Here is a 19,199-nt window from a genome sequence, read left to right as displayed (position 1 = left end):
AAAAAAAAGAGATGAAAAAAGGGGAGAAAAAGAAAGAAAGAGAGGCAATGTGTCTAGAGAGAGAGAGAGAGAGAGAGAGAGAGAGAGAGAGAGAGAGAGAGAGTGTGTGTGTGTGTGTGTGTGTGGGGAGAGAGGGGGAGGAGGCCCGTCATGCCACCTCACACACTTGAGGTGGGGGGTGGAGGACAAGGAGAGGGAGCGGCGGCCGCAATCAACGGCCTTCTGTGTGGTAGCGGGCGCAGGGCAACGGAGGCGAACGCCCATTGTCTGCTGGCATCAAACACACACACACACACACACACACACACAAGAGTGGCGGGCCCCGCGCAACTGCGCGCGCTGCCCTTCCTATTTACCTACCTACATACCCACCGTGCCACCTTGCATGCTTTCGTGTCGGTCGCTAAAAGCGGTCGCTTTTCTCGAACCGACGGCCGGGCGCAGGCGGCTGCCTGCCTGCCTGCCTGCCTGTCTGACCATGTGTTGGGATGATCCGGGAGAGAGAGAGAGAGAGAGAGCTTCTGTTTGTGGTCTCCCATCTCTGTCACACCACTGTCTCTTCATTTCCTCCACTGCTGATCAACAACATCATGGCGCAGATGAAAATGAACACGGACAAAAAAAACCATCGAACCACAAGACACATGGGGGTGTCACCTGAACTGTCCTGTCTGCCAGCCGGCTCGCTCACATCGAGAAAAACAAGTATTCATCGTATAGAGAGAGTCCTGGGATCGGCTGCAGCCACGCACGAAAAGCTCGGCCGTGCATGTGAGCAGGCTGTGACTTCAGCTTGCCAGAACTCCAAGCTAAGGAAACCGGTAACTCTGCTGGGACGACGGCCAGCAGAAACGGCCTTCTGGCCGTGCCGACCGCCTTGGACCGTCCCCGGAACGCCGCTCCGACTGGCGAGGCCCCATCTCACTCATTGCCACGTTGTCAACCCATACCACGCAACTTGGCCTCCATGACCCAACATCGACCGGTTGGCGCTATCTGTTGGCAGTGGGGTCCGGCCGTTTATGCGGCCGACTATGGCGGCCGGCGCAGGGCTGGAGTTCTCGGTTCCGCCGGCGCCGATGTTGGCTGTGCCACTCGCTGGCTGGGGAACTCGCTGGGCGAGCTGCTCCGATTGGTGCATGGGAACGAGGCGGGAAAGTGGAAAGCCGCCGACAAGTGTACGTCTTGGACCTCGAGCACATTGCTATTCATGTACCGTCGCTGTCTGCTTTATGGCCATCGCCCCATGCTACCCAACTTTCTTGTAGCCACAGTATCGCATCGCCATACAAACTCCGGAGCCAGTAAGTACAGAAAACCAAAACAAAGTACACAAAATCATTCGGAGTTTCTCTAACCGATTCATCCCGGGTGGGTAAGAAAAAGAAAGAGAAGTAAAGCCCTCCCAAGAAATAGCATAGAGGAGGTAAAACAGACAAAAAAAACATTATGGAAAGAAGGAAGCGCTGGCTAGGGAAACACAGAGGAAATGACATAATCACCGGCCGTTTTGCTGACATTCAGAAATAGTTGACAGTATCCGTTGACAAGGATAAAAGGGTAAACTCTCAGGGTATTACAGAGTGACTTGTAGGTCTGAATGCATTCTGGTTTCATCCGAAAATAGTTGCCGGATAGCGACCCCGGCCGAAAGCCATCCACCCAACAAGAGACGGCTTCCGTGATAGGTGGTAGTTACAGAGTTGGGTATGAGAATACAGTTGAGAGGCGGTTCGCACTCGCTCATCGAAAAGGCGGATAGGGTGGGTAACGGATGAGGGGTGAGGATGGACTGGCTTCCATCTGCCGTACTTTCAGTCTCGCGGAGGTACCTTTGCGGTCCATATGTAGCTATACATGGGTCGGTTAGTTTACCGCGAAGCTGAGGGGCAACAAAGAGATACTCACAGAATGCAGTACAGGCCGGTAGTCCACTTCTGCGACCTTACCTCGGCTTGGGCAGCATCGTCTAGCTCCTCAACGTACCCGGGTTCCCTCCCCGCGACGCGTGTAAGTGGGCCCAGCGCCATTGGCCAGAAGCTCTGTATCAGGGCGAGCTGGAACCACCGACCGACAAAGCGCCCAAACTCGTCATCAGGCCAGTGGCTGACGGGTATCATGACGGCATCCTCCTTGATGTCGACGAACCCGGCGGCGAGAAGGGCAGCACGCGTCCCTGGCGGGTCTGGTCCCAATGGCGTTCCGTTCCGCTCCATTGCCTCGCTAACCTCGTCGTTCCATCGTTTCAACCCCGGCGCAAGGGGATAATCGTCGTTCCGAAAGGTCCAGTCCAACTCCTTGTGCTCAAAAACGCCAGTTCCGGGTTTCAGATTACTGTCGTCGTAGACATTTAGCATACCTGTCTCTCTCAGGCGGGGAGAGACGAGAGAATGAGAAGAACTTACGCTGCGATGTTGCTGTACATTGTCGACCACGATCGTATGGCACCCCTCATGAGCTGACAGTGGACGTAGTCATACGGCGCGTGGGCCACCAAGTTGTCCGTCCATGGCTCCTCGACATTGCCGCGTTCGAAGCTGACAGTATATGGGATACTGAAGGTCGCATGTCGGCACTGGTTAGTTGCCACAAAACCCCACGAAACAGACGAATCCCAGAGAGCCGCTTTTCCAGATTGCCTACCTTTCAGGTTGGTTCATCTGCACGTCGACACCGACGAGGAGGCAGCCATCCTTGGGTCTGCGGAAGTTGCCGTTAGCCTTGGGTAAGCAATAGTTTTGGTGTTTGCTGGCTGTCGCATCTGCCACCATCGAGTTAATACTCACCCTACTTTCTTGGCGAGCTCCATGAGCCACATGCCTGACCCACAACCAATATCCAGGACATGTGAGCCTTCCTGCACGCGAGTCTCGGGGGCAGGAAGACGGTCCTGGAGGGCAAGATCAAAGATATGATAGTAGAGATCAAGCCTGTCATGCTCTTTCTACAAACCCAGAAGGCTGTTAGCGGTATTCTCGATTTCGAGGCCATGGTTCTAGATCGCCCACCTTGTCTGCTGGGAAGAGGTAATTTGGAACAGGATACACCTGCCATAGCCTCCCCAAATTCCATCTTAGATTCTCTGTCGGCGCCTTTTCTGAGGCATTTCTGGACGCGCATTGTTAGCCGCAAACACAGCAGTTCCCCATGCCGACAGCCATCCAGACCCTAGCGCTTACTGCTGATCCTGATTCAGTGCTCGATGCCCATTGCGGGTCTCTTCCGCGGTCTCAACCATCACGCAACAGCCTTGTTGGGTGTGTCAAGTAATGTGCAACAAAGAGAGAGCCGACGGGGAGATATATAGAGCTGCAAAGCGGGAGGTCTGTGTGAGATCGAGTTAGTACATCCACCCCAGGACAAACGAGGGCGCTGGCGGCTCAAAAGCTCTGAGCAATCGCTAGACATTGTTGGATATGCAGGGATGTCTTGTCGTATGAGATCGAACTCCGGGGCCCGTTTTTTGGGGAGGGGGTTCAGCGGAGAGTGCGATTTCAGGTGTGTACAACCTACCGAATAACGGCCAAGACAAGTAGGTGTATGTGCCCAAGGAGAGAGCGAGAAGGGACAAAGGCAGTGAGAGACTCTGAAATGGACGACTGCAGGCCTGTAGTGGGATATCACACTAGAATTGCCTACACGTGGTCAACAACAAGTTGATGACGCACCAAAGAGACCCAACAAGGCGATTTCGCCACCCTAGGTCGAGCGTCCGGGGCTCCGTCCGTGTATTCGGACACGGGGAGAGCGGAACAGTCGAGGGGACCAAGGCTTATTGCCCACGCTGCGGGCGTAAAGATGGCTAAGCAAGGGCGAGGCCAAGGGTGTTTGCCAGGCGCATGCGGCGACGAGATGGGATGTAGGCGGTGGGTGGGTGCAGCAGCAGGTGGATTTCGGCAGGCGTGACGATGCGGCGAAGAGCGGTGGCCAGGCCGGGAAGGAGTGCGGGAGGTATTTGCCGTAGGCCGGGGCTTCGTATGCGGTGATGGGCGATGTGCGACGCTGTGACCAGGGGCTGTCGTCGAGAAGCCGGGAGGGCGGGATGCCTTGCTAAAATACCCGAGCGCCTTCAAGAGCTGTGTGATGCGAGCGCCCGGCTCATGCTTTATTTGTCTTATTTTTTATTTTTTATTTTTTTGGGGGGGAGCCAGGGACAGCGCGGTGGACCTCTAGGACCTCTAGGCGGCCCAGTAAACAACCTACTGAAGTACTGGAGGCCTGGAGTATATGCCGGGTTAGTTTGACGCCCCTGCAGCCACGTCCCAAACGGCTGGTCTGAGGTGATGTCGAGTCGGTGTGTTTTTTTTTTTTGCTTTTTTCTCCTTCCCCCTCCTCCCTTATTCCCCTCGCCTTGAGGTATTCGCACTTGCCACTAGCTCCGTCTCTGAGACGGAACCCCCCACAGAAAGAGTGGGATCGGGAGAGTAAAGCGAGCGCGCAAAGGGTGCGAGGGAAGGCGGCGGACAGGAGAGAAGGCCTGGGGTACATGTATGTATACGTTGGTTGGTCCGCTCGTTGGTTACGCTGGGCAGGATTTTTGGCTGTAAAAGGGGAACAACGCGAGACCGGTCGGTCAGATGAGCAGACGAGTGGACGAACAGACGCAGCAAGCAGCATGGAAGGGATGGAGGCAGCACAGTATGGAAGAGGAAAGTACCTGGGTCGGCAGGTAGCATGCATGGAATCCTCTCAATCAAGCCAACCCTGCAAGGCAGCGCCACGCCGGTTGGCTCTGCGGCATCGAGGATAGGGAATCGACGGTGTCCTTTTTTTTTCCTTCGCGGATGGCTTCTGCATCGCTTCCCCCAGCAGAAACGCCCACCGGGCTGCTTGGGTGCCATCCTTCTAACCACGCACACCCCCCGGGAGCGCCTGCCTCCTGCGTGCCTGCCACTGGACTTTTTGCCCCTCCATCCATTCGCTCCCCGACTCGACGTCGCTCGAATTGGATGCTACACTCCCGTTGGGAGGGTGGGCCCTAGAGCGGGCCTCTTACACTGTTTCGGTACAAATCGGTATAAGGTGGGGTAGTCATGGTTGGGTGCAGCGAGGGCACCACCGCCTTCGCAAACGATTGATGGGCGCGAGGAGACACAACAGGCACAGCAGGCACAGCCCAAGACCGGGGCCTGTCTCCACATTCCGCCTACCCTACCTCTGACCTTCCAGGGAGACCCGACCATGCGTTCTGGGATGGCAATCGAAGCCGCCGCACCCCTTCCCCCTCCCCGCCATGGCCCGCTGTGCTGCTGCCAGGTGGCGCCTGCTGGGCTCCAGCGGCCACCAGCTAGCCGTCAATTGACTGCTTGGGCTATCGCAGCTTTCCGGCGAAAGCCCGCAACGAAACAGCAGCAGCGACATCCCATCGCAAACGTACTATCTAGCCGTGCACAACCCACTCGATCAGTCCAAAGCCGCCGCTCCGTTCCTGTTTATTGCCGACCCGCTTCTGGGCTTCGTGGTGGATGGGTGGCCGACCACGCCGACTTGTTTCCATGAGCGGAGAGATGAGGAGCCCCTCCTTCGATGCATCCCCGTCATTGCTGCATGGATGGACGGGATTCATGGAAAACACGGTCCTTGCTCACAGCCCTGACAAGAGGAGCGATCCCTGCTGGTTCTTGACATGCCGCCCGATCTGTCCGTCGAATGGACTTTGTTTCTGGGGCGCCGGCCAGTGGTTGCAGCCGGGAAGGTAGGAAAATAAAATTGATGAACCAACCAGACAAAAACACGAAAAAGGGCCGGTTGGGAGCACCAGCCAACCTGTCTGACCCACCCCCAGCCATGATGTCGTGACGGTTCCTCTTCTATCAAGATTGCGTTCCTCTCCGGGCCCCCCTTTTTTTTCTATTGGCGGCTACAGCCGGCGGCTTTCTTTGTGGAGCGATCACCAGGTCAATCCTCGAACAAACAGCATGCGCCCTTGTGGGAATGATGGTCCAGGTACCCCTGCCACAGCAATGCCCCGAAACTCTGGTCTCCAGGTGGGTTGGTGCCAGTACGGCGTTGCCGCTCCGTGGCCAAGAGGACAAGGTCTAGCCAGAGCCAGATTCGCGGGAAGGAAGGTGGTGGTGATGGATCGAAGTACCTGGCAGGTATTCTTTGCGGGAAAGCGGGAAGAGAAGGTGCAGCCTAGACAAAGACAGCCAAACAATTGCCATCAGCCAATCCTTGGGAATCACAGATGACGATGATACCGAGCATTAACTCCACACTTAAAGATACAGGCAGCAGCTTAAAACTCTTTGAAAGCCCATGCGTGCAGTAGCACGTTTTTTTTGGCGCGCACGTCTGTGTTGACGTCGGATGACGCTAGACGTTCCTCCCTGCTCCGCAACCCTCACGAAGGTTCCTTCCTACCTTACCCACCCACACACCCACACAACACACACCACCAACACCGCCATCACCACAGCCCAACAGCCCACCACAGCCAAACCGAACACCCGAACGGCTGCAGGCCACACTTTTCTGGCTGATCTACATTATCGTCCACCCCACGCGGTGCCATTGTCTCTCAAATCTGGTAAGCCTGGGCAGCCATTCTTCATTCTCCTCTAGCTCCTTTGCTTCTCTTCCCCCCCTGCTCATTTCCTCGAGGCCAAAACGCGCGGTGCCAAGGGTACGAGGCCGCATGGTTTCCTGCGCGGCGCCAAGCAACCAACAGCCTCTGCGAGATGCAACGCTACTCGCATCCTACTACAGTGCATTCGCCCTCGTCACCCACCACCTGATGTATCGCGCTCCCAATCTGCACATCCCGAATCTCTACTCGCCCTTTTCCCCTCTCTCCCTCACAGGCAATGTGCGTGCTCTTTGCTTTTTATTATGCACGCATATGTAGGCCTGTCCTGGCTTTCCAACCTGACTCGGGCCTTACCAAGAATGTCTAGTAATCGCTACAATCTACAATCCTCACATACCACCCACCTCACCCACCTCGTTCAGGCGATGTGATTCCTATGCATGCCTCTATGTATGCGTTGTCCATTCTTTCGCCTCCCTACTTGCTGCCTCGTCCCATCGTCGCTAGCGAAACCACTGGAGAACCTCGAGGGGCATGTTGGTCGGCCATCACGATGCTCTGTTGGTGAAATCGACAGGACAGTGCACGTTGGCCATGGCTTTTCTGGAATGCAGACGCCACCAAACTATTGCATGCTGTAATGACAGGCTCTTGTCCGCCGGCAGCCTCAGCTGCAGCCCTCGTTGACCTCATCGTATCGCTAGTCCGATCCGAGGCGCTGCCACCGGCAATCCTACTCGAGGCATCCGCCCCTATCACGGCCAGCTGCGAGGAGGTCTAGATGACACCCCGCTCGTCCATCTGGCTGACGGCCCGAGCTGAAAATCGCCAACAGAGTCCTCGGGTCACACAGCAGGCGGTCTAATGGTGACGATGCGGTGCTGGCACCGCACCTCCAAGTCGCCCAAATTCCTGCTAAGCCAAACACGGAGGCATATGTACACCAAAAGCCCAGCTCTCCTGCAAATAGTCTGGCGCCAGCGCGAACCCAACACCTTGGATCCTCCGCGCTCATGTTGGTCTGAACCAGGCGCTAGCAGAGGCACCCCCGGCACATGCCCTTGACTGCTCGCCATTGGTTGGTCAACACACACACATTCACGCACACACACTCCACGCGGACGCTAGTCGGCCATCACAATGCGGGGATCCAGCCGTCTGCCTACACTGAAGCGATTCCCGTCTGATGGTCGTGGGCTCCCGGGCGCGCACCCGCTGGTATGATATGCTAGCAAGGGGCTCTCAGAGGGATTGCGAGTGCGAGCGCCTGTGTACGTGGCCCAGTTTCGCGAAGCTGTCCCCCGTTTGCATCTTCATGTCGGTGGATATCATGTTGAGGCGGTCAGCCTAGCGCTCAACAAGATGGTGGGTGATGCTGACTTGCTGCAACCACGACCCATTTTGTTCCTCTTTCGTTCCGTTAAAGCCCATCATCCAGCGCCCATCCCATGAGGGATGTCCATGCTCCCCCGCCATTGGCTTGAGCCGCACAGGCGATAAAGCCCACCGCTTCCGGGTCAGCAAAAAGACGATGCATCTATCGCAACCTTGCTTTGACGAGCTGCATTCCACTCACGGCGGCACTGCATGCTTGCTGCCTTGGGTTCCATGACGGGTCCACGGCGCAATAGTGGAAAAGAAAAGGGTCTGGTCGCTTACGGAGCCCTTGGCAGAGGACGGTGCCGCCGCTCTACCTCGCCGTCAGCGCCCCCCTCGGGTAGGCTCTCTTTTTTCCTCCTTGCAAGCGCGCTCTCAGCATGTACCGCACGAGTAGCCCGTCCCGGCCGAATGGTACCGCCCACCCCTTCCATGGATGTTCGAAACAGAAGGGGGGCCATCCTCCCTTGTGTCACCCGCCCGGATTGACGGCGGGGGTCCGTCCCACTCTTTCGGGATTCTTGGTCAGGGTGTGCCAGCGATTGGGGGCCTCATGTCCTTTGTCTTGTCCTTGCTCTGGATTACATTCCTTCTCGCTTATTGTGCCACTCCGATTCCTTTTGGCCAAGGATCTTGGGGGAAAAGGAAGCGTTAAAAGAAATATGGACAGAGGAGGGAAGGAAACCCAAGACGGAAAGAAACCAACACGACATGGGGTTGCCGGTGTGGAGCCGCAACTCCATCTTGCCCTCCGTCCATCGGACGCGTTAGTAAGATGAGAACCGGTTTGGTGGGATTTAAATTTGCTTTTCTTTTCTTTCTTTTGTCCGATCCACCGAGAGCGACTGTCCTTGGCCTCCAGTTGTCCCTCGCTATCACCGTGCCACTCAGCTACCCCCCTTACCTTCCATTGTAATCATTCGTATTCGGGATATTATCCCCTTTCCCTTCTTTCTTCCTCAGCCTCGGAGATGGATGGTTCCCTCAGAGTGGTCGGTGGGTGGATGCGTCCCATCTTAGCTCCTACCGAAGCCGGAATAAGTAGGGCTGTATAAGACCGGGCGCGATATAGCTCACTTTCGCCCGGACTGCCCGAAGCGGATGCGGCCAACAGCCAAAGATGCAGAGTCATCAAGCACGTAGCAGATAGCTGGACACCGCCGCACCCGAGTAGGTAGCGTCTGCGTATGCTGTACATGTGTACATGGACACTTGCGTATGCACGGCAATACGGCCGGCTTTTCGTGTCACATACACAGGGACCGCAGAAGCAGGGTTTGTGGGACTGTCGGGTGTGTGTTGGCAAACCGTCACGCTAACTTGGCCAGCCATTAGCTGCAATAGGGGGAAAGGGGGAGAGGAGGGGCTACATATTCCAGAGGAGGAAAACTCCCGCGGGTTTGCTGTCGCCCCCTAGGCCCCGGCCCTCAGGGCTGGCTACAGTACCCATCCATCGTACATGACAAAGCCAGCCTTGCTCCCGACCAAACCACGACGTGCTCCGCTCCGTGCCAGGAGGCAGGGCAGGGCAGGGCAGGGCAGGCAGGACAGGGCGGGCAGGCGTGCGTGCGTGCGTGTGTGTGTGTGTGTGTGTGTGTGTGTGTGTGTGTGTGTGTGTGTTCGTTATGGTTGCTGACAAAGGCATTGAAAGAAATGCGGTTTCTCCAGGCGTTGCTGCTGTAAGACACTCTTTCTGCGAGAAAGGAAAATAACCAGGCCACCGTCTCCTGTTTGTTTGTTTTTTTCTCTCTCTTGTTCTTTGGTATATGATACACAATTGCTGTTGCCGACGTGTTAAAAAAAAATGGAGAAGATGAAGTAGAAGAAGGGGAAAATCATGTGGAAAATAAAACTGGAGGGGATCTAGAGCACGCGGGAAATGACAATGCGGCGGCCCTTGTTTTTCTGCCAGACTCGTCAAGCTAGGTTGTGTTCCGCCGCCATCTCTTTGTGGTAGACTGGATAACTATGAAAAGACGAACGGCCAAAATCCCACCCATGGTCTGAAGAGGAAAGGATGTCGTCGTTAGCAGCCGCTGCTGTCTAGGCGCCTACCTAGACGACACTTTGGCATATATTCCCGGCACATGGAGACGGAGGGGAAGCCATGAAACGATGAGGATCAGCCTCCAAAGCTGAAGTTGCCAACCAAAAACGGCCTGGGTTCCTTCCTGGCTGACCACCAGCTCCCTGCAGCATCGATATTCTGTTCCGGTCCTGTCCATCGCTGGCAGCCCTGCTTTACCACTCGTACTCGCCAGTCGCCTTGTGGAAGACGTACTCCTTGCCGTTGACGGTGAGGATGCCGTCCTTGAGGGTGCACTTCCTGTATATCACACCATCGTCAGACCTTTCCAAAGAAGAGTGCGCGCATGCTTAGTTCGGGCCTATGGGTACTGACCACTTGTTCTTGACGCGCTGGACCTTGTCATAGAGACACAGCATCTGCTGGCCCTCATCACCGTCCTCGTCACTGTCGTCAAGGTCGTCTTCAGGATCGTCCAGGTCCGAGTTGATAGCGTCGTCCAGGTCCTCCTCTCGCATGTCATTGTCAGCACCGTCCACCTGAGGCAGGCCGCGCGGGCGCGCCGAAGACACCGAAGTTTCGGGCATTTTGCCTGCGCGCTTGCTGTGCTTGGTGGCCTCCTTGAGCGGGACCATCAGGCCGCCGCCTTCCATGCGCCGGGCAGCGGCGGTCATCTGCCTGTGCATCATGCGATCGATATCGACACGGCCGAGCTCACGGAGACTCCCGTCCTGCTCCCGTTGGCACATGACGCCCTCGAATCCATCGTCATCGGCGGCCGGGCCGTCGACCTGGGAAGGTCCGAGGGAGCCGTTGGGCTGCTGCGCACGCTGCGCCTGCTGCGCCTGTTGCTGTGCCTGCATCTGCTGGCGATACTGCTCCGCGTTCTGGGGAGCCTGACCGGCCGGAAGCGGGAGATGGGGTCGCTGGCCTTGGGCCGGAGGCCCAGTCTTGAGCGCGTTGATAGACGCGGCTGCGCGCTGTCCATACTGATTGGCGAGCTGCTGTACCGCACGCTGCTGAGCCAGCGATGTAGGGCCGGCACCTGGGGCGCCGTGCGCCGGGCCCGGATAGTGCTGGATCATGGGGTTCGGCTGGCTACCGTGCTCCTGTTTGACGACAGCGTCGCCACCAGGGCCAAGCTCATTGTTGGTGTACATGCCGTTAGACGGGGGCGCCTGAGGAGCGGGCATGGGCATGGGCATTGGCATGGGAAGAGCAGCCTGAGCACCAGTCGGCGGGCTCAGAGTGGCTTGCGTGTAGCTGGCCACGGGCGGCGGATCAGCCGGAGGGGCGGCCGGCTGAGGAGCGGGCGGAGGGTCGGGCTTGGGATCCCATGGGAAGCTGGCGACCTGCATGGCCGAGAGTCTCTGCTGCCATACCTGCGGTGGGGGGCTTGGGGTCAGCACGTACTCTTGACATAAAACACGAGACACACATGAATATCACCCAGCCAGCCTGGGGAGTGATAGCGATGACCCAAAGGGGTGCAAGGTGACTAAGATGCAGAGCACGTGACCAAGGAGAAAACGCTCCAATGAGAACGCTCGGCCGGGGTGGGTGTGCAGCAGCTGAGGGGCAAGGAGGGAGGTTAAAAAGGCCCCAAATAGTCCATGACCGCCCCCCGAAACCAGCCCACTCTCCACCCCTCCTCTCTGCTCCCTCTCTCGGGCTGCCACCCAGGCAGCAGAGCGCAGCGAGAGACACCCAACACATGTCGGAGCAGATGACAGGCACAGCGACGGTCGCCAGCTTTGGCGATCGTGGCCGCTGCGCGGTTTTTTTTCTTTCTTTTCTTTTTCACCCCACTTCGTTGACAGGCGGCCTTTTGTGATTGTTTGATGATGGAGAAAACACGCGAATGACGGAGTAGCAAGGAGGGAATGGAAAGTCGGTTGATGCCGAAAAATCCCGACGTACCTGCTTGAGCTCCTGCATGACGGCCAGATCGATACCGCTCTCCTCGAAGTCGACCGTAGATGATTCGAGGACATTCTCGATGATCTTCTCATACACGGCGCCGACGTTGTTGTTGGACATGCTGGGCAACGAAGCTGCGGCGGTCTGTTCTTGTGTTTGTCGGCGGCACGAGCGTGGTCGATCTTCTCAGCCCTCCTCCTGGCTGGCCCTTTTTCCGAGCAAGCGAGCGTTTGTCTTGTTTTTGTTCCTCTCCTCTCACTTGTCTGGTGATTGTTTTGTTCTGTTTCTCAAATGTCTATCGAAAAATCTCCGACTTCTCCCCCGAACTTGCTACCGTGAGCGGAGAGCCTTATTCCCTCTTCTGGGAGATGGGCGGAGATTTGTCAAATGCGGACGCGCTGGCGATCGAACAGCGACGGGTTTGCCGGGCGCCTTGCAAGAGTCCAATGCCCCACGCGTCTCCCGTGAGCGAAGGGTGGGCGGTGAAAGGGAGAGACGAGACGGCTCAAGGCGGACGGGTCCTGGCTGTTGCAGGGCCTGCGTGTCGTAGCTGCCCGTCCTCTTTTCTGGGTCTTGTAGTCTGTTCCTCTGCGCGGCGGCCAATTTCGCTCGTTGCGGCGCCGGGTGCTGCTGCTTGTTTTGGTGTTGTAGCCGACCAAGTTTCTTTTATTTGAGGGAGAGGGCGCTGAAGTAGCCAGACCATGCTTATGTCAGCCCCCCAAACTGTATGCCCACCTTCTGTGGCCACCGGATTTGGCGAGTCACCTCACCCACCGCCATGCGGGAACTCTAACCAGCCTCAGGCGCCTGTCGCCGGAGACGTGTGCAAGTTGGGTACGGTTGACGCGAGAAGGCCAACGTCCACCTAGGAAGAAGCATAAAAATGACATTCACAGAGGCCGCGAACGCGAAGTAGACTCCATCTGCAATTTGCCACCCCAATTGAAGATGCCTCTAGACAACAGTTGAACGATTCTTGGATAGTTCGGTTGATGCTGAAGCGTTGGGCGATTGTCTTTGTTCGCATTCCAGTGAATCACGAGAATTTAAATATCAATAATGATCAAGAGAGCACGGATATATACATCCATATGCTTATTTCCTCGTCCTATCCCAGAATTACCAAAGAGTTACATGCAAAACCTGCCAACCCAAACTCCGTGCCTGACCCATGCTCAATGGCCAACCTGCTGAGCAAACATGCTGTGAAAACAAGAAAAACAAAGATGGAATCAAAACTCCTGAACGTGCCCAGCTCTTTCTTTCGTCCCTGCGTGAACAATCTGCCCATTTCATGCCACAACAAATTCCTCGTTGTCGTCGTTTGTGAGAGGGATTAACAAAAGGGGGTATCCTTTGGAAGACTCAACCAACGCCGCGCTTGAAACGGACCAAAGACGATGATGGGATCGATATTGATACCCAGACCTGGACGCCGAGCCCCTGCCCATATAAAACCGAGATTGCCAGGAACAATAACCGTGACATATTTATACTTACCGTCTGGTTGCTAATTCCTCAAGTTGTACTTGACAAAATGGGTGGGTGCTATCGAGTGTTGGGTGTTTCGTCTTTTATTAACGGATGGTCATCTGCTTGACCATGTCGGCCTTGCTCGAGGCGCCGAGGCCGGTCGCAGCGCTGCCAGCGGGCTTCTTCTCGAAGATCTTCCAGAACTTGAGGCTCTCGTCGGCGGCAGCCGTGGCGAGCATCTGGCCGTCGGGGCTGAGGCAGCTGTGCAGGACGCGGCTTTCGTGGGCAGGGATCTCAACGGTGCGGACAAGGGTCGGGTAGCTCCAGATGCTGAGCGAGTTGTCGGGGAAGCCGCTCGAGCTGACGATCTCGCGGTAGTGCGGGCTCCAGCGGAGGCTGGTAACCTGCGAGCCGGTGTCGATGCTGTTGACGCGGGCACCCGAGGTCGAGTTCCAGAAGTGGATGTGACGGTCGTACGAGCCGCCGCCCGTGGCCAGGAGGTTCATGTTCCAGGGGCACCAAGCCAGGGCCTTGACGGCAGCCTTGTGGTTGGTCTTGGTGAACTTTGGCACCGACAGGGAGCGGGCGTCCCAGATGGAAACCAGGTTGTCGTTGCCGCCGGTGGCAAGCTGGGCACCGTCAGAGCGCCACTCAAGACCGCATACCTCGGAGGTGTGCGAGACGAGCTCGGCCACCTTGTGCTCGGCGATGCGGACATCGTGGTTGTAGACGAGGCCGCTACGGGCGCCCGTCGACAGCAGGTGCTTGTTCCAGCCCATGACCGAGACGCGGGTGTCGTGGCCGAACATGCTGCGCACCTTCTGGCTCTCAGCAACATCCCAGATCTGAACCTCGCCGGTACCCATGCCGACACCGACGTAGGCGCCATCAGCCGACCACTTGACACTGCTGACGTAGGTGTCGGGGCTCGTCTCCAGGAGGCAGCTGACCGAACCCTCATCCGCAGACCAAACATAGACGTTGCGCTCCAGGCCAATGGCGACCTGGTTGCCAGAGCTCCAGTCGAGCAGGTTCAGGTAGTAGTCGTCGATCAGGCCAGGGGCGTCCAGGACACGCTCAGGGGCGGTGGCAATGCGGCGCCTTGACTGGGCCTGGTTCGAGCTGGCTGCCCTGAGGGGCCTGTTGTACTGCTGGCGGAAGTCGATGGGCTTGGACGACTCAGGAGGCGCGGGCTTGAACTGCAGGATACGGGTGTTGAGGCTGACGCCACATGCGTTGGCGAGGGAGTCCTGGTAGGCGGCAGTGTTGGGGGAAGGCCTCGAGTAGGTCTCAGGCTCCTCATCGTCACCAATGTTCAGCGCCTCCAGGGCGGCGATGGCCTCATCGGCAGCCGAGGACAGAACACCTGAGCTCTCAACGGTGGAGCTGCTCTTGGGCCTCCGCTCTGCGCGGTCCAGCTTGCCAGACCCACCGTGGGAGATGGCGGAGCTGGCAGCGCGGTCAGGAATGAAGCGGTCACCGGCATAGTTGACCGTAGTCTTGGCAACCTTCTGCCTGATCGCCTTCTTGTGTTTGTTGCTGCCAGGGGTCTTGTTGTGCACACCGGTACCAGTCAGGGTGAAGTCCGAGACACCAAGCTCCAGGGCCCTGCGGGGAGTCGAAACGCCACGGGCAATGTTGGATTTGGGAGAGTCACGGTGTGAGGCGGCCTTGGTCAGGTGTGCGGTCAGGTTGCCGCCGTATGTTGACCGGGCGGGGGCCTTGAATGCATCATGACAGGAGTCCCGGCGCTCTGGGGTGTAGGGGGATGAGGCAATGTTCTGGTTTGAGTGACGCTGGCGGGGCGAGGGGGTGAGGGGCATGCGTCCGCCAGCGGTGCGGGAGGAGAAGAGCCCGGTGTGGGACTTCAACGGGGTAGAAACAGTGGCGGTGGCCATCTTCAGCGAGCTGCTCCAAGCAAGATATCTTGTAAGGATGAAGCAATCGATGCCTTATGCCTCGAGCTGGTCTTGATAGAAGTCACAGGTGGGAGGGAGCGGCTGTTATAAGTCGAGGCTTGTGTTGTGTGTAGGTCTCTTCGGTTTTTGGGTTGGTATGAGATTCAGTTGCTTTGTCGAAGCTAGCGGGAGAAGTCTGCCTGTGCAGAGAGAAGAGCAAGAGGAGAGTTTGTTGGTGAGATGGTGAGATGGTGAAAGAAGGAACGGTTCATCGAGCTTGACGGCACTCTTTTAACCCATTTGTTTACTCGAGTGGCTCGTGCGCGGGTTGACACGACAACGGAGACCAGCTCAGAATTTCCGGATTTGGGAGGCTGCAGGCAGGTTGAAAAGGCAACCACTGATGGAGTTGCGTCAGGTGAAGGTGGGACTCGCTGGAGCGAAGAGTGGACGCAAGGGCTACTGGCCAGTGCACCGGACGCAGCCGAAATGGATCCAAATTAGGTTAAGCGGCATGTCCACCTCCCCACCTTAGCGTTGCGAGACCGTCTAGCGCTCATGGTTGGACAGACAGCCAGAAAAAAAGCCTGGCGGTCGCCTGGGGGGCCTGCAGGGCGCTGCATCTCCTTCACCGAGTACTAGCAAGCTCTGTGCTGGCTTCGGGTCGCAAAGCCATTCCATCCAAGAAAGGAGGCCTTGGATTTATTATCGATTGACTGCACCAACGTCTGCCTTTTGGCTGCCCATTCCATCCCATCCAAGGCCCGCTGCTTCACAATTTGGTCTCCATTCTCGCTGCCACTGGTTGGTCTTGGTTTCGTCCTGGTTTCCGTCTTCGCCTGCGTCCCCCTGCTCCTGATTATTTCCCACCCAGCCTAGCCGCACCACCTCCTCCTATCAGGTCAGCCCCCAAACGACCCAAACGACCCAAACGACGCCACTCCTCCTCACCGGGCCGCCCTTATCCCCTGAAGAGGGCCACTTTCGAACAGCGCCCGGGGTTCTTCCCCATCACCTCACCGCGAGATGAAGGCCTAGTACACCGCAAACCTACTCAGCATGACGCAGCCCGCCACCCCTGCCGGATCCTCGGCATCGACCCCGGCAGCCCAGTCCCTCTTCGGAGGCGGTGCCGGCAGCAGCAACGCCGGAACCCCGCAGCCACCGCCCGCCGGCTTCGCATCCTCCACCCCATCGTCGTCGGCCTCGCTCGGTAATAACCAGTCCGCCGGCTCCGCGCCGTCGTCGGCCTCGTCCAATAACACCTTCGTCATGACGAACTCGCCTCTCAAGAACAGGGGCCTTCCTGACGGGTACCGGCCCAAGGTTACGCGCACCCTCGGAAACAGGCCCGCCTGCCTCGTCAACGCCTCGGTCACCTACTGCGGGAACAACCAGATCTATGCTTTCGGCGGATTCGATCAGTACACGGACGAGGTCTACAACCATGTCCTGCGCCTGGACCTTGCCAGCCTACAGTGGTCGCTGGTCGACAACTACGGCGACATACCCGGTGTGCGGATGGGACACACTGCCACCCTCTACAAAGGCGACCGGTTGCTTGTCTTTGGTGGCGAGAACGAGCACCGCACCTACCTCTCGGACCTGATAGTATTCGATCTGAAGACGGCGCACTGGACTCAACCTCAATGCACCGGCCCCATTCCCAAGGGCCGGGCGCGCCACGCCGCCATCCTCCACGAGGACAAGCTGTTCATCGTCGGAGGCATAACGGGCCACGATAACTATGTTCTTGATGATATATGCTTTCTTGACCTCAGGACGTTTACCTGGTCGAGGTCGTGGCGTTTTGTGTCGCGATTCGACCACAGCGCATACATTTGGTGAGTGGTTTCACATGCGTCATTTTTATCCCTTTTGGCCGCATCCAGGCACTTAGGCACTTGACCATCGCCCTCACCCCTGCTAATGGATTCTTGCCCCCGGGTAATGTAGGGGAGATCGAGTGTGGGTGTTTGGCGGACTCAGCGAGGAGATGAACAGAGTCAGCGACCTCTGGTGGCTTGACCTGAAGGGCAACCCAGCTTTCGAGACGCCCCCACAGGTTGGCACCTTCGACCGGTCATCCATGACCGGCCGCGTCAGTCACTCGTCGCGGCCATCTGCGTACTCCTCCATGGCGCAGTCCCCAGTCGTTGGGACGTCTGGATATGCGGCCAACTCGAGGACGGCGCAGGTCAACCCACCGTCCTTCCAGATCAAGTCCTACGCCCCCACAGCACCTGGTACCATCTCGTCGCTCAAGTTCCTGTCCGGGCCGAATGTGCCCGAGCAGGGCACTGGATACCACTTCCACGTCTACTCATCCGGCACGCTCCTCGACTTTGTGACGCCGGCGGCCACTATCGCGTCCAAGGACTGTTCACTGTCGGCCCTGGACTTGCACTCGCTTAGGTGGCAGAAGCTGGCAGAGGGCAGAGAGATCTTCAAGGCTGGCTACCGGTGGCACTATTGCACGCTCAACGAGGACGGCACAAAGGCGTGGCTGCTCGGTTGCCCGACGGACCAGGGCTCCCTCGACCTAGGAAACAACGGGCTCGAGGAGTACCTCAGTGACATCATGGAGATCGACCTGCGGCGGTATGGGTTTTTGGGTAACACTCTGACCCCTGAGCCACGGAGCACCGAGATGAGCCGGCCATCGTCCAGGATTCGCATAGTGGAGCAGCCCTCTAGGGGTCTGGGCGCGGACCTGGCCACGCTCTTCAACATGCCGCCCGAGGCTGGCAGTGGGACGGACTTTATGGTGACGGCGCTCTCGGCCGACTGCGACGACGACGACGTGTTGGGCTCTGCGCTCGTGCGGCCCGGCGACCGTTCCATGGCGGGGGGCGAGGACACTTGGCTGTCGCCCGACGCGTCGACGTCGCCGCCGATCCATGTACATCGGCTCATACTGCAGGCGCGCTGGCCACATTTCCGGAGGCTCTGGGCGTCCCAAATGGCCGAGTTCCACACGCGCAAGATGCACATCCCTGAGCCCTACAGCGTGGTCCGGGCTTTTCTGTACTACCTTTACACAGACAGGATCGACCCGAGTCCCGACGATGAAGGGGCGGGCGACGGAGGCGGGGCCACGACGGATCTGTCAGACATTGCGGGCCTGCTGGTCATGTCCAACATCTACGGGATCCCGCACCTGCGGCTCCTGTGTGTGAACCGGCTAGCCAAGGAGCTCGACGTGGACCACGCCTGCATTATCTGGTACCGGGCGGGGCTGGCGGATGAGGAGTGGCTGCGCAAGCGGGCGGCGACCTACTGCATGACGCACTGGGGTCGCATAGTGCGCACGTCGGGCTTCCTTCGCCTCCCGCGCAGCGCACTGGTTGAGCTGTCGCAAGAGATCGACATGGAGGGCCGCGTCATCGGCGGCGAGGAGCTCGACATGTTTGTCGGCTCGGCCGCACTCGCCGCCGAGGGGCCCGGTGCCCTCACGCGGCGCAAGGAGAGCATGAGCAGCCAGCCATCCCAGATGCTCGAGTCCGAGGCCGATGACGACGATGGCATGGAGCTGAACTAGGGCGTCATGTGGGACTTGTATTCTTTTGTTGCTATGTGGGTCTGTTTTTCTGGATGGGGGATGCGCTGCTTTTTGTTGACTTTTGGCGGATCATCCTCTTCTACTTCTTTTTTTTTCTAGCATCGTTTTCTAGGTGTGCTGTAGCGATAGACTTGGTATCGGGACTCTGTTTGGACTCGACGTCCCGCGGTTGGTTTTTTCTTTTTGCCCTGCTCGACCACCATAGTCGCGAGGTGATTGTCCATGGATTTAGTTGCGTACTACTCTGGGTATTTTTTTTTTGTTATTGTTGGTCACGCGAGGAGATATGGCTATGCTACACGATGGAAACAAAAAGCGACCTGGGAACGATAATTTGACCGCTTAGACCTTTTAACATGCTGAATGTCATGTCCTGAATTTTCAATATGATGTAAAGTGTATCCTTGTAGTGAG

At 57.6% G+C, this 19,199-nt stretch overlaps 5 protein-coding genes across 5 annotated transcripts; 2 read left to right on the top strand and 3 right to left on the bottom strand.

Moving 5' to 3' along the window:
* Positions 1-967: 967 nt before the first annotated feature.
* On the top strand, positions 968-1,547 carry GGTG_03968 (hypothetical protein; the record flags this gene model as incomplete). Its single annotated transcript, XM_009221755.1, has 2 exons — positions 968-1,304; positions 1,531-1,547. The coding sequence occupies 2 exons, from the start codon at positions 968-970 to the stop codon at positions 1,545-1,547; spliced, it is 354 nt and encodes a 117-aa protein (XP_009220019.1).
* GGTG_03967 (hypothetical protein) lies at positions 1,115-4,321 on the bottom strand. The gene is made up of 8 exons (XM_009221754.1): positions 3,514-4,321; positions 3,180-3,325; positions 3,009-3,108; positions 2,787-2,944; positions 2,644-2,700; positions 2,406-2,555; positions 1,909-2,334; positions 1,115-1,851 (listed from the first exon to the last, which is right to left on the bottom strand). The coding sequence occupies exons 2-8, from the start codon at positions 3,236-3,238 to the stop codon at positions 1,815-1,817; spliced, it is 987 nt and encodes a 328-aa protein (XP_009220018.1). The 5' UTR covers positions 3,239-3,325; positions 3,514-4,321; the 3' UTR covers positions 1,115-1,814.
* A 5,195-nt stretch (positions 4,322-9,516) lies between these two features.
* GGTG_03966 (hypothetical protein) lies at positions 9,517-12,550 on the bottom strand. The gene is made up of 3 exons (XM_009221753.1): positions 11,853-12,550; positions 10,308-11,314; positions 9,517-10,232 (listed from the first exon to the last, which is right to left on the bottom strand). The coding sequence occupies exons 1-3, from the start codon at positions 11,970-11,972 to the stop codon at positions 10,148-10,150; spliced, it is 1,212 nt and encodes a 403-aa protein (XP_009220017.1). The 5' UTR covers positions 11,973-12,550; the 3' UTR covers positions 9,517-10,147.
* A 305-nt stretch (positions 12,551-12,855) lies between these two features.
* GGTG_03965 (WD repeat-containing protein slp1) lies at positions 12,856-15,461 on the bottom strand. Its single transcript, XM_009221752.1, has one exon. It carries the CDS (start codon positions 15,221-15,223, stop codon positions 13,430-13,432), a length of 1,794 nt encoding a protein of 597 aa, XP_009220016.1. The 5' UTR covers positions 15,224-15,461; the 3' UTR covers positions 12,856-13,429.
* Positions 15,462-15,864: 403 nt separating this feature from the next.
* GGTG_03964 (kelch repeat protein) lies at positions 15,865-19,163 on the top strand. Its single transcript, XM_009221751.1, has 2 exons — positions 15,865-17,067; positions 17,180-19,163. The coding sequence occupies exons 1-2, from the start codon at positions 16,283-16,285 to the stop codon at positions 18,762-18,764; spliced, it is 2,370 nt and encodes a 789-aa protein (XP_009220015.1). The 5' UTR covers positions 15,865-16,282; the 3' UTR covers positions 18,765-19,163.
* The last annotated feature ends 36 nt before the right edge of the window (positions 19,164-19,199 follow it).

This window comes from Gaeumannomyces tritici, assembly GCF_000145635.1.
Source record: "Gaeumannomyces tritici R3-111a-1 unplaced genomic scaffold supercont2.2, whole genome shotgun sequence".
Classification (NCBI taxonomy): Eukaryota; Fungi; Ascomycota; class Sordariomycetes; order Magnaporthales; family Magnaporthaceae; genus Gaeumannomyces; species Gaeumannomyces tritici.
The sequence above is the reverse complement of the archived record's forward strand: the minus strand, read 5'-3'. Positions and strand labels throughout refer to the sequence as shown.